Source organism: Hevea brasiliensis, chromosome 8 (genome assembly GCF_030052815.1).
Source record: "Hevea brasiliensis isolate MT/VB/25A 57/8 chromosome 8, ASM3005281v1, whole genome shotgun sequence".
Taxonomy (NCBI): Eukaryota; Viridiplantae; Streptophyta; class Magnoliopsida; order Malpighiales; family Euphorbiaceae; genus Hevea; species Hevea brasiliensis.
The window spans coordinates 100,067,333-100,080,777 of record NC_079500.1 but is presented as its reverse complement, the minus strand read 5'-3'; the positions used below and the strand labels follow the sequence as shown (position 1 = coordinate 100,080,777).

The window sequence follows — 13,445 nt, the reverse complement described above, 5'->3', positions numbered from 1 at the left end:
GAGTAATTCTCTTTTTTCTTCTCAATAAATTTTCCTCCTAGTCTAAGCAAATTAATAAAGTAGTTCATGTTGTTAATTTCTTCTAGAAGGATCGTCGATCACTTTCCTTTCTGCTTGTTACTTGTGGCCTCCAAAAGTTTCTATTGCACATAGCTTCTTGAAATTTCCCTCTGAAATGCAAGTATCCATGAGCTTTGTAAATATTTTGATCTTACAATATAAAACAAGAAGCCCGTCTAGCTCAGTCGGTAGAGCGCAAGGCTCTTAACCTTGTGGTCGTGGGTTCGAGCCCCACGGTGGGCGTTTGTTTTTTTCACAACAATCAATTCAAGAGCGCAACAACCTGGCATATTTCTGATTGATACAATTTCCTGTGGATTTGCTCCTTCTACAACTGTCATCCTCAGGTTAGTGGGCGTTTGTTTTTTTCACAACAATCAATTCAAGAGCGCAACAACCTGGCATATTTCTGATTGATACAATTTCCTGTGGATTTGCTCCTTCTACAACTGTCATCCTCAGGTTAAAACCACAGACCTGAAGAATCCACACAATATGCAATTTCATTGAAGCTTCATCCATGGGGAGCCTCTTGGCATTATTAAGTGCTTATAACTCCGACTCCCCAACTTCCTGGTATGCCCTCTTTTGGCTTTCATATCTAGCAAAGCCATCCTTGTTAATTAGCTTCTAAATAATTTCAAGAAATCTTGTCCTTAAATCATGACAAAATTTATTTCTCCATCTAGCCAATTATCAATAGTTTCTGACTAATCATCTCTAACTATCAAGTTATGATTTGCCATATACAACGATGACCATGACCTGTGATTACTGTATAAAAAATCTATCTTATCCCAAGAGGGTCCCTCGACTGTTCTTTTGTTCAAGGATTAAGGATTTTGACAGGGCCAAAACAAGTAAAGCATCCCCTCAAAGCACAGAAACTGGGAAAAAAGCATTACTAAAATATTGTGAAATTACGCTACACAAAAGATTGATAAATACACTATCAGATACAGAGGGCACCGATTATTTGGAGATTTTGGAGCAAAAACAACCTAAATTGAAACTATAATTACCAACCTAAATTGAAACTATCATTACCAAAGAATATTAAATAAAGGATGGACAAGCAAAGGTTGAATTGTCTATTACAAGGCTACCATCGATTGCTGCAACAGTACGGACATAGCAACCAGAATCATCCCTGCAAGTTAAAGTTTGGTTAGTGATAGCTTCGCCTGCAATAACATCATGATCCTTAACCTCTATCCAACCATTAGCAATCTGATTGTTGTGAACAAAGCTCGAAAGCTTCCCATTTGAACAGTGGTCAATCAAAGAATGAGAAACATTTGTAATCAACATATAGGTATTCTTCTTTGTTCCAGGGATTTTCAAAGTGACCACTTTGATAGGATACCTTCTTTTCATAGTTACACGACTAAGCAACATTCCCATTTCATTCATCACTCTAACTTCTCTAGTAGACTTCATATTCTGTTTAGCATGCTTATAATTCCCATTCCTTCCATACTTTATAGAGCTCCTGAACTTAAACTGATGCATAACAGAAGTAGTAAGATTTCCTGCACTCGATTTGATCCAACCCACTAGCTGTGTTTTCCTTGTTCCCTTGATTGCAAACGACCCATCAAGATCTCTAAACTCTTCTTGTCGTTTGATGGAGGAACCAGGATTCTGATAAACCACAGATTTAGCTTCTACACTAGCTGCTCCAGTATCCAACCAAAGGTGCAAATTAGCATCAACAAGCCAATAAGAAATGCCATCACTAACACCAACTCCGACCACATGATCCCTCCCATCCAAAAGAACCCCTAAAAATGGCGTCAAATCGAAGTCGTAAGTGGGAAGATCAAATGCACCAATAGCCACTGCAGGTTCCCAAAACAAAGGATTAAACCCGCCGGTGAAAATAACCGGAAATGGAACTTCTGAGGCCACAAACATCCCATCAATTGTCACGAAAACCTCCCTAAATGCTCCATTCCCTCGCAAAGTAGTCAAATTGTTCATTCTAATGTAAGTATTCGATGGATTAGAGTACCAAAACTCATCGTTTCCATGAAACGACACGTACAATTCCATAACGGCTCTGCGTGTGTTGGCTGGGAATCTCAATTTCCTGAAATGAACATCTGAATCCCCTTTGATTATAAACCAATAACCTTTACTATTATGAAATGCAGATATTGGAATTATCAAATCAGCCGGCGATTCATATACATCCTTCGCCGCAAAACCTCCAATTAGGCCTTGTTTTTGTGGGAAAATGCTTATGTGATCACCCCCGATTAACGGAGCCCTAACGGCGGTTTCCTTGTAGAAGAAAAAGGTGACGTCGACATGATAAACGCCGGTGTAGATGTTATCAACGACGTTTTCGAGCATGATAGTGAAGTTGATGTTTCTCTTCACGAGGAGAGAGGAGTAACGAGTAATATCCTTTCGAACTGTCCAAGAGATTCCAGACTCTGTAGGCTTGACGGTGCTGCTGCGGAGGAGCTCAGCTCCGCCGAGCCACAAGCCAGAGATGCGATCATACTGGTCGCCTCGGGACTTGGTGCGAAATTCCAGAGCGACGTGAAGCCAAGGAGGGGGGCAATCGGAGGGTGGAGAGTAAGGGGTGGAGTAGGGAGGCCGGTTGACGGTTTTGCCGAAGGTGTGGTGGACGATGTGGAGAGCGCATGATGGGGTCAAATGATCAGACGGTAGAGGATGGATTAGTTCGAAGAATTCTTTGTATTTGGGTCGGGAGAGAGTGGCTTTGGGTTTAGCTGATGATGGCCTGAAGAAATGGTCTGGAGATGTTGGGAGTGTGAGTGGAAAAGAAATGGCTGTGAGGAGAAGGAGAAGGAGAAGCAGAAGCAGAAGAGAAGTTCTTTCCATTTTTCTTCTTGAGTTGGGCAATGGGGAAACTGGAGGAGAGCTAGGTAGTTGCACGTTAGTTATAGCAGTTAGAAAAGCAGATGGGTCCAAGAATCTTAAAAACTATATTAAAAAAATTTCTCTAAAATTAACAGATGGGACCCAAAACCAGTTTGCTGGGTTTCAGTTTGTAAACAGTCATATAATTGCTAACTAATTACAATCATTTAGATAATAACGCTAAGATAAAGATAATCCTGCAGAAACATCAGTTTCATGCAGACAGCATTAAAACTATAAATTCTCAGCTGCAATGGATGGGTGATATAATACTAGTGGTGGAAGACTCATAGGCTAAGATAATTTAGGAACTAGAGATGCAACCAGAGCTTAAATCATCTGCAGAGAGTATGCCATGCGTATCTGCAACAGTCCCGGAGTAGCAAATCGACTCATCCTTGTAAATCAACCTCTGATTAGCGTTTGAATCACCAGCAAGACTAGGCTGCCGCTCCACAGTCGGCATCCATCCATTGGTTTTCTTAAGATTGTCATTAGTCTGACAAGTTTTTGTCATTCGACCATGTCTCCTCAAAAGCATGGGAAACAATTGCAACAATTCTTCCTGATAGAGTTGAAATGATCACGTTTAGAGAATATTTCCTTTTAACAATAACGCGTTTAAGCAACTCTCCCGTCATTTAATACCTGCACTTCTTTGAGTACCTTGATTTTCAGTTTAACAAATCTGTAAGTTGCACTGTTTTCAAATTTTATAAAGCTCTGGAACCTGAACTCCCATACAATAAGAGTGTTAGGTTCCCTGCAATTGAGATACCCCATCCCTTGGATTCACTGCTTCCCTTCCCTTTCATCTCAAATGACCCGTCAAGCTGCTTAAGCTCCAGGTTTCGTAAAGCAAGAGAAGGATTATGAGCAACCACAGTTCCAGCTGCGACTGAGGATGAGCCTTTATCTAACCAGATATGCAAATTTGCATAACATTGCCTATTCCAACCCCCAAACTCATGAACCTCACCGTCCAAACCTTCTCTAAGAAATGTGTCAACTCAAAATCATAAGAAGGGAGATTGAAAGCACCAATAGCAACAATTGGTTTCCAAAACAAAGAATTAATCCCAGCAGTCAACAAAACTATGAGCCTACACTAGCCCCATCTATTGTCAAAAATACCTCTCTTGAAGCACCATTACCTTGCAAAGAGATATTGTTCATTCTCAGGTATGAACTTAGTGGACTTGAGTACGAAGACTCATCATTTCCATGAAATGAAACATAAAGCTCCAGAACAGCCCGGCAGGCGTTACGTGGGACTAGGATTTGCTCTGAAGGCAAATGAAATAGTGTGAAGCAGAAACAGTTGGGATCTTTTAGATTAGGTTGTGATATGGAATTCTGCGATTGCACAAACCCATTCTGGAAGTGTAACTTGGCTGAACATTCAGCATAGGAATTCATTGAACACACTTCAAAATTCAAATGCAGAGGACCCATATACCAACATTACTCAAAACTCTTTCCAATGCAGATTAAGCAATTTCTATAGCTTCAATTCACCGATAGATTTCCCTTATATGCAACTAAAATTGCCATGCGCATCATACTGTAACTAATTGAAACAACACTAGCAGTTTACTTGTTTCCCTTAAAAGATTCACTATATTAAATATGCTCTCTGGTCAAATCCAATTTCTTACAATAACATCAGAACACATGCCAAATTGATTAAGAAAAATGCATCTGCAGATCATGAGATAACTAATTTTTCACTACAAAATCCAATTCCCTTATAAAGCTAGTCAATAGTCATATATTGATGTATACAAGTTGACAATTTGCATGTTGAAAATCATGTAGAATTAGGCCTTGTACAGAATGCTAGGCAACTTTATTATGTTTGATGGATTATAAAGAGGAGGGAGGAGGAGGAGGAGAAGAGGAGGCTCCCCTGCTCACAAGAAACTCTGAGATGTCAGTGTAGCCAAGTGCTATAGCCATGGAGAGTGGAGTAGCACCTCGGTTGCTCTTGGCATTAACATTAGCTCCTCTGCCGACCAACACCTCAACTGTCTCTAAACTGCCACTCTCCACTGCCAAATGCAAGGGGACATGGCCTTCATTGTCCTGGCATTCCAAATCTACACCAAATTCAACTAGCATTGATACTATGTTCTTGTGCCCTTTGATTGCTGCTGCATGCAAGGCTGTGATACCATATTGATCCTTATAGTTTTTGCTTGCACCTTTCTTTAATAACGATTCAAGGTGTTCCAAGCTCCCTTGCCTTGCTGCCATTAGCACTACTTCCCCACGTTCCAGAGTCTCCAAAATCTCATCCTGCATTGTCATCAATAAAGAATGATTCTTGATATTTTGAAGATAAAATATGGAACTAAATTTCTAGTTGGATTCCCTACTTTGTAGCACACTTACATATCCCTTATCTCGAGCAACATCAAAAGCTGAACGGCCACGATCATCTGCAATGGTGGGGTCGCAACCCATCTCAATTAGCATCTGTACCATCCTATGGTCACCATTTGCCGCTGCTCTGTACAATGCAGTCCTACCGTCCTTGCTCATAGCATCCTTGTCTGCACCCGATTCCACTAAGACCCTAGCACACTTGATATTCCCCCTACTTGCCGCCAAATGCAACGGTGTCCTTCCTTCCTTATCTCTCAAATCCAAAGGCCCAAAACTATCCAATGAATCTAGAACCTCTTCCGTCCTATCCAATGCGATCGCCACGTGTAGATCACTCCAGCCCTTGGATTGCAATTTTGGATCCACCTGATAAAAACTCACATTCTCCGCTTTCGCACGTGAGTCAATCTTCAACCCAGCTTCAAGCAGTAAGTTCACCATACCCTCCGGGTCAGCCAGCTCGGTGGCAACTCGGAGGAGCGACTCAGCATCTCTCGGAGACAACTCAGCAAGAATCGACCTTTGCCTCTTTATTATATTCTTCGCGGAGTTAACATCTCCACAGCTGACAGCGTGGCGGAGAAGAAAGGGACCTACGAAGGCTACCTTGAGCTTAAGATCTTGAGTTGACCAGTGAGGAAGAGAAGAGAACCACGAGTTGAGAGAATCGGGGTGAGTCGAGTCGGAAGAGTCTGGGGAAAACGGTGCCGTTTTGATGAGGAAACGATCAGATGGAGAGCGAGGGAAAGAGGGTGGGAGATCGGTTTGGGGTCTGAGTATGATTTGAAAGGTGGTAAAGGATGACGGAGGAATAAGCCCAGTCGGTGGGTTAACCAGGAACTTGTGAGGCGATGACGTTTGCACCTTGAAGGCTATTTGGGTGGTGGCAGAGAGAGACCTGAGGCGGACGTTGGCTCGGCATTTGGAATTGAGCATAAAGTCTAGACGAACCTCTGAGTCTGATACTTCGACAAGCGGCCTCTCCATGGGAGATATAGGGAAAGAGAAGTCAGAAGTGGCCGGTTTATTGTGTTGATTAACGGAGAGGGAAGATTTTAGTATTGGAGTGGAGACTGGAGAGGATGCATTCACGTGACACTGTGGGGCTCATGCAAGGATGGCCAATTTGGAAACATGTCGTCACCTATGGAAGTTGCGAAAACGACATCCAGTCGCGGAGAAAATTTTGGCAGTCGGGCCTTGGTCCTAATGTACGGAAGTATAATTATCTAATTAATCCTTTTAACAAATTGCGAAGAAAAATATATATTAATTTGTTAATTGTTTTTATTGTACTTTTTATAGCAATTAATAGCATAAACAGGTAAGATAATAATTATCTATAAATTTTTTTAATTATAATATTATAATTTTTTAATTTAAAAATATAATATAAAATTTTATTAATTTTTAAATTTTTGTTGACCCCATAACTCAAAATGAGCATTGATTTTGATGATAACAAAACTCAAAGAGAATCTATCTAACCTAACTTTCAAGTGATGTGTAGATTCTTTGTCTTATTCTTAAAGTATCTTTGAAATTGCATCTAAGGAGAAAAGATACTCAAAGGCATTTCAAGACAAATCCAAAATGAAAAAAAAAAAAAGACTATGGAAGTCAAGACTCAAAGAAAAGGTATGAAAGGCATAGTGTTAGAGATTGAGTCATAGGTCTTTTGTGAAAAGAATGGATGAGAATTTAATCAAATGGAGCTCAAATATGAAATTTTATTTTCTGATTACTTTTTCTCATTATGACCTTGGACACTACTATTGAAACATTTTTTTTAAGGTCTAAATCATTTTACATTGTAAATTGAGACATGCAGCTGTTGACTTAGTTTGCTAACTGGTTTGCTAAAATTTTTAGTTTGCTACTAAGTTTGCTAAAAACGTTAGTTTACTAACCAGTTTACTGACTGCTAGTAAAATTTCATTAGTTTGCTAATTGATCAGAGCTGCTCAACTTCGCACAAAATGATAAAATAACGGCTATTTTGTCTTGGGCAGTGTGTATAATGTTCCAAAATGGTTTCAAATGGTCTAAAATTATTTGGGACTATAAATATACCTTCCTTACTTCATTTTAGTTTGATGAAAGCTTACATTTGAACTCCAATCTTGATTTTTCATTTATTGCTTTCATTCAAGAGCTTTAAAGATTTTGAGCTACCATTGGCAAATCATCTCATCTCTTCTTTATAGTTTATTTGTATTGAGTAAGAGTGAGTGTTGAAACATTAAATTGCATTTAAGAGAGTTTGTACAAGCACCTATTGAAGCTTGAGAGAGAAAGTGCTTGTGATAGCACTTGTGAAGGTTTCAAGCTACCTTGGTAAAAGCTTAGTGTTGAAAAGTTGTAAAGGGCTTTTGGTCTCTTACCTTCAAAAGAGCAAATAGTGGAGAGAAGACTCAAAGAGGGTTCTTTGAGAGAGTGGATGTAGGCTAGTTAAGCCGAACCACTATAAAAATCGTTGTGTTTGATCTCTCTAACCTTGACCTCCTTATTTTTATGCAATTTAAATTTTACTTTTTATACATGATATTGAATGTTGATTGAATAGATTGAATTAATTAACTTGAGGACATATTGAGTGACTTGAGAAATTAGTTGTATATTGTATGATGCATGCCTTGTTAGATATTGCCATATACATTGATTGAGGGTTGAATTGCAACTTAGAAACACATTGTTGAAGCACATATTACTTTCATTATATATAGAGAAGCACCTAGTTGAACAAAGCCACAATTTTTCATTAGGCTACAAGCAAGGGCCGAAAAATTGTAATAGTCCAATTCACCCCCCTCTTGGACTATTTTGAGACAACAAATTGGTATCAGAGCCTGACTCTCTTGCTTAGGGTATTACAACCTTAGAGTGATCCATAATGGCTGGTTCATCTAGTAATACTGCCGGTATACCCGCACCATTAGCTGAAGGCTACTCAATCACTAGACCACCACTCTTCAATGGCACTAATTATTCATTTTGGAAAGTAAGAATGAGAAATTTCATACAATCTGTAGATATTGATGCATGGAGAATTATTAAAAATGGTCCACATGTTCTTCAAAAGAATGGTCCAGGAACTACAAAAGTTCCAAAACTTGAAAATGAATATGATGACAATGATTGGAAGAAAATTTCTATAAATGCTAAAGCTATTAATATTTTGCATTGCTCACTTGACCTTAATGAATACAATCGTGTTTTAGGATGTCAATTTGCTAAGGAAATTTGGGATAAGCTTGAAGTCACTTATGAAGGAACTGATGTCGTCAAAGAGTCCAAAGCAAACCTTCTTATTCGAGATTATGAGCTGTTTGAAATGAGGTCAGGAGAATCAATTGCGGATATGAGTACAAGGTTTACTGATCTTGTAAATCTTCTCAAAGCGCTTGGTAAAAGATTTGAGGAAGCTGAACTTGTGAAGAAAATTCTTAGATCACTTCCAAAATCTTGGGAAGCAAAGACTACAGTTATCCAAGATACCAAGGATTTTAAAATATTCACCTATGATGAATTCATTGGTTCTCTCATTGCACATGAGATGGTATATAAGAAAGATGAAGTTGAAAATGAGCAAAAGAAGAAGAAAAGCATTGCTCTCAAGTCAAACATAGATGAAGATAAGAAGAAAGGAGTTGCATTCAAAGTTGATTCTAGTCAAGTGCTTCAAGTGAAGATGATGATGAAATGGCTATGCTTGCAAGAAAATTTAAAAGAGCTTTCAAGAAGGGAGGAAGCAAATACAAGAAATTCCTGAAAAAGTATACTCCCAAGGATAAACATTTCAGAGATTCAAAAGAAGAAATTGTATGTTATGAGTGTCACAAAGCTGGACATATCAAGCCCAAATGTCCATTACTCAAAAAGAAGAAAGGAAAAGAAGATAGGAGCAAGAAAGCTATGAAAGTAGTATGGAGCAACAGTGAAGAATCTTCAAATGATGAATCAAGTGACAAAGAGGCTGCTCTTCTTTGTATGATGGCACTTGAAGAGAAAATCGAGAGTTCACAAAAGGAAGAAGAAAGTGACAATGAGGTAAATTCTTATGAATCTCCTAATGTAGAAGAACTTGAACTTGCATTTGCTAGAGTATATGATGAGTATAGAAATTACAAAAGAAAGTGCACTAAAATGAATTTTGAAATTGAATCATTGAGATCACAAAATATTGCCATGTCCAATGTGCATAAAGAAAATGAATTCTACAAAGGACAAATTGCTTTGTTTAAAGAACTAGATTTAGAGTTGAAAATCTCAAAAGAAACTTGTGAAATGCTCATTGAGAAAAATAAAGTTCTTGAAGCTAAAGTAGAGTCCTTGACAAATGATTTGGCTAAATTTACAAAAGGAAAAGAAACTCTAGATGTACTTCTTGGAAACCAAAGAATTTCAAATGAAAAATATGAAATTGGTTTTGATAGTTTCATGAACTATGACAAGTACAAGAATTATTTCATTAAAGCATCTACATCCCCTTTGCCTAATGTTACATGTTATTATTGCAATAAAAGAGGTCATATGATTAGTTCTTGTGCACTTAGGAAAGGTCATCTTAAGGTAAAGAAGGTATGGGTACCAAAGGGAACCTTACCTAAGCTCACTAACCCCCAAGGACCCAAAGTTGCTTGGGTACCTAAAGCTCAGTGATTAAATTTCAGGTTTGTTTCAAAGGGATGAAGGAAAGTGATAAATGGTATATAGATAGTGGTTGTTCAAAGCACATGACTGGTGAAAAGGACAAGTTTTCAGAAATTACAATGAAAGATGGAGGATATGTAAAATTTGCAGATAAAGGGAAAGGAAAAATAATTGGAAATGGCACAATTGGAACCAAACCTTGTATTAAAGATGTATCGCTTGTTGAAGGTTTGAAATACAACTTGCTAAGTGTAAGCCAACTATGTGATAAAGATTTTGAGGTAAAGTTTACTTCTTCTCTATGTACAATCAATAACTTAGATAATGACACATTGTTCATTGCAAATAGATCAAATAATGTGTACTTGCTTGACATGAATAATCTTGAAACTAATCATGATACATGTCTAGTATCTCTTGATAACTCTAGTTATTTGTGGCATAGAAAACTGGGTCATGCAAGCATGCATACACTCTCAAAATTGTCTAAGAAAGAACTTGTTAATGGCTTCCTAAGATTAATTATGAAAATGAATTTCAATGTAGAGCATCTGCACTAGGAAAGCATACTAGAGCATCTTTTAAATCTAAAAATATTGTATCTACCACTAGGCCACTAGAATTGCTTCATCTTGATTTATTTGGACCTGTAACACCTACTAGTCTTGGTGGAAAGTCATATGCTTTAGTTATTGTTGATGACTATTCAAGATATACATGGACATTTTTCCTTGCTCACAAAAATGAAACTTTTGAAAAATTCACCTCTTTTAGTAAAATGGTTCAAAATGAAAAAGGCTTTTGCATCTCATCTATAAGAAGTGACCATGGAACTGAATTTGAAAATCATTTATTTGAGAAATATTGTGGTAAATATGGAATCAACCATAATTTTTCAGCTCCTAGAACACCACAACAAAATGGGGTAGTAGAAAGGAAAAATAGGACTTTGCAAGAAATGACTAGAACTATGTTGAGTGAAAATAATTTGCCAAAGTACTTTTGGGCTGAAGCTGTTAATACATCTTGCTATGTGTTGAATAGAGTTTTGATTAGACCAATTTTGAAAAAGACCCCCTATGAGCTGTGGAAAGGAAGAAAACCAAATATCTCATATTTCAAAGCATTTGGTTGTAAGTGTTATATTTTAAATAACAAGAAGGATAACTTAAAGAAATTTGATGCTAAGTCCGATGAAGGAATCTTTCTTGGGTATTCAACAAAGAGTAAAGCCTATAGGGTGTTCAATAGAACTTTGGTTATTGAGGAAACTATTCATGTTTTGTTTGATGAGACTAACCCTTCTATTAGAAGGAAAAATGCTTGTGATGATAATAATGAGCAGGTTTTTGGAAAAGAAAATATAATGTCAAGTCAAGAAATGGAACAAATTGATGACAAAGATGAAGAAACTCAAGGAGAAACCACAATAGATGTCCATGATGCCAATGAAGATCAAATTAATGAAGAAATGCCAAATTTGGAAGAATTACAAGTAAATGAGCCCCAACATGAAGATTTACCTAAAGAATGGAGATTCCATAGAAATCATCCCCAAGAAGACATTATTGATGATCCATCTCAAAGGATGATGACTAGAGCACAATTGAGAAGATGTTTTGGTAATGTTGCTTTTGTTTCACAAATTCAACCTAAATGTTTTGAAGATGCTCAAAATGATGAAAGTTGGATTCTTGCCATGCAAGAAAAACTAAATCAATTTGAGAGAAATAAAGTTTGGAATTTAGTGCCTAAACCAAAAGATCATTCAATTATTGGTACTAAATGGGTTTTTAGAAAAAAAAAGGATGAAAAAGGCAATGTTGTTAGGAACAAAGCTAGACTAGTGGCTCAAGGCTACAATCAAGAGGAAGGGATTGATTTTGATGAAACCTTTGCTCCGGTTGCTAGAACTGAAGCTATTAGAATATTGTGTGCCTTTGCATGTTACAAGGATTTTATGCTTTATCAAATGGATGTCAAGAGTGCATTTTTAAATGGTTTTATTGATGAGGAAGTGTATGTTGCACAACCTCCAGGCTTTGAAAATCATGAGCATCCAAATCATGTTTATAAACTTACTAAAGCCTTATATGGTTTAAAACAAGCTCCTAGAGCATGGTATGAAAGGCTTAGTAAATTCCTTTTACAAAATGATTTCCAAAGAGGCAAAGTGGACACAACACTTTTTGTTAAGAAGCATCATAATGATATGCTCATAGTGCAAATTTATGTTGATGATATAATTTTTGGTGCTACTAATAAATCTCTTTACAAGAAATTTTCTAAGATTATGCAGAATGAATTTGTAATGAGCATGATGGATGAGCTCACATTCTTCCTTGGACTTCAAATTAAGCAAATGAAAGATGACATCTTCATAAATCAATCAAAGTATATCAAGGATATGCTAAAGAAATTTAAGATGGAAGATTTGAAGAGCATGGGCACTCCTATGAGTTCAACAATTAAAATGGACAGTGATGAAAAAGGTAAAGAAGTAGATACCAAGCTTTATAGAGGTATGATTGGCTCTCTTTTATATCTTACTGCATCTAGACCAGACATACACTTTAGCGTTTGCTTGTGTACAAGATTTCAATCATGTCCAAAAGAATCCCATCTAAGTGCAGTTAAAAGGATTTTTAGATATCTCATTGGCACACACTCAATTGGTTTATGGTATCCAAAATGTGAATCATTCAATCTTGTTGGTTATAGTGACTCTGATTTTGCTGGAAGTAGACTGGATAGAAAAAGTACTTCAGGTACTTGTCAATTTCTTGGTCTTGCTCTAGTTTCTTGGCACAGTAAGAAACAAACTTCAGTAGCTTTATCTATAGCTGAGGCAGAATATATAGCTGCTGGTAGTTGTGTTGCTCAAATTTTATGGATGAAACAACAATTGGAAGATTTTGGTTTAAAATATAATCTTGTTCCAATTAGGTGTGACAACACAAGTGCCATAAACTTGATCAAAAATCCAGTCCAACATTCAAGAACAAAACATATTGAGATCAGACATCATTTTATTAGAGATCATGTTCAAAATGGAAATATCAAAATAGAGTTTGTTGCCTCTGAAAATCAACTTGCTGACATTTTTACAAAACCTCTTAAAGAAGAAACCTTTTGTAGAATTAGAAGGGAAATTGGTATGTGTGAACCACTTGCTTGAAATTTAAGTCATAATAATTTCATGTTTTTACATTTTGTTTAATGCGTGTGTGATCTGTTGTGATATAAGTTTGCTAAGAAATTTCTAAAGAAAATTAGCTAACTTGTTTGTGTACTCGTAAAATTAGTTTACTAAGTTGTATGCTAATATTGCGTGACTAAAATTAGTTTGCTATATCGTGTACTGTTCAAATCTCAAACCAAAACGTGATTGTGCTTGAAATTCTCTGCGTGTCCAGCTATGCATTTATCTTCTCACATTTGATATCACA

At 37.1% G+C, this 13,445-nt stretch overlaps 2 protein-coding genes, 1 non-coding gene and 1 pseudogene across 3 annotated transcripts; 1 reads left to right on the top strand and 3 right to left on the bottom strand.

Moving 5' to 3' along the window:
- The first annotated feature begins 230 nt into the window (after positions 1 to 230).
- TRNAK-CUU (transfer RNA lysine (anticodon CUU)) lies at positions 231 to 303 on the top strand. The gene has a single exon. It is a non-coding gene; the product is annotated as a tRNA-Lys (tRNA).
- A 645-nt stretch (positions 304 to 948) lies between these two features.
- On the bottom strand, positions 949 to 2,916 carry LOC110645556 (peptide-N4-(N-acetyl-beta-glucosaminyl)asparagine amidase A). Its single transcript, XM_021798764.2, has one exon. The coding sequence runs from the start codon at positions 2,914 to 2,916 to the stop codon at positions 1,117 to 1,119; it is 1,800 nt and encodes a 599-aa protein (XP_021654456.2). The 3' UTR covers positions 949 to 1,116.
- A 336-nt stretch (positions 2,917 to 3,252) lies between these two features.
- Positions 3,253 to 4,534, bottom strand: LOC131182385 (peptide-N4-(N-acetyl-beta-glucosaminyl)asparagine amidase A-like; annotated as a pseudogene).
- Positions 4,535 to 4,678: 144 nt separating this feature from the next.
- Positions 4,679 to 6,455, bottom strand: LOC110645558 (protein VAPYRIN). The gene is made up of 2 exons (XM_021798765.2): positions 5,350 to 6,455; positions 4,679 to 5,253 (listed from the first exon to the last, which is right to left on the bottom strand). Exons 1-2 carry the CDS (start codon positions 6,328 to 6,330, stop codon positions 4,822 to 4,824), a joined length of 1,413 nt encoding a protein of 470 aa, XP_021654457.2. The 5' UTR covers positions 6,331 to 6,455; the 3' UTR covers positions 4,679 to 4,821.
- Between the last annotated feature and the right edge of the window lie 6,990 nt (positions 6,456 to 13,445).

Excerpts from the sequence above, each read along its gene's own strand:
- LOC110645558 (XM_021798765.2), bottom strand. The coding sequence starts at position 6,330 with ATGGAGAGGCCGCTTGTCGAAGTATCAGACTCAGAGGTTCGTCTAGAC. Across the intron at positions 5,254-5,349 it reads TTGCTCGAGATAAGGGATAT|GATGAGATTTTGGAGACTCT; the intron begins GTAAGTGTGCTA and ends ATGACAATGCAG.
- LOC110645556 (XM_021798764.2), bottom strand. The coding sequence starts at position 2,916 with ATGGAAAGAACTTCTCTTCTGCTTCTGCTTCTCCTTCTCCTTCTCCTC.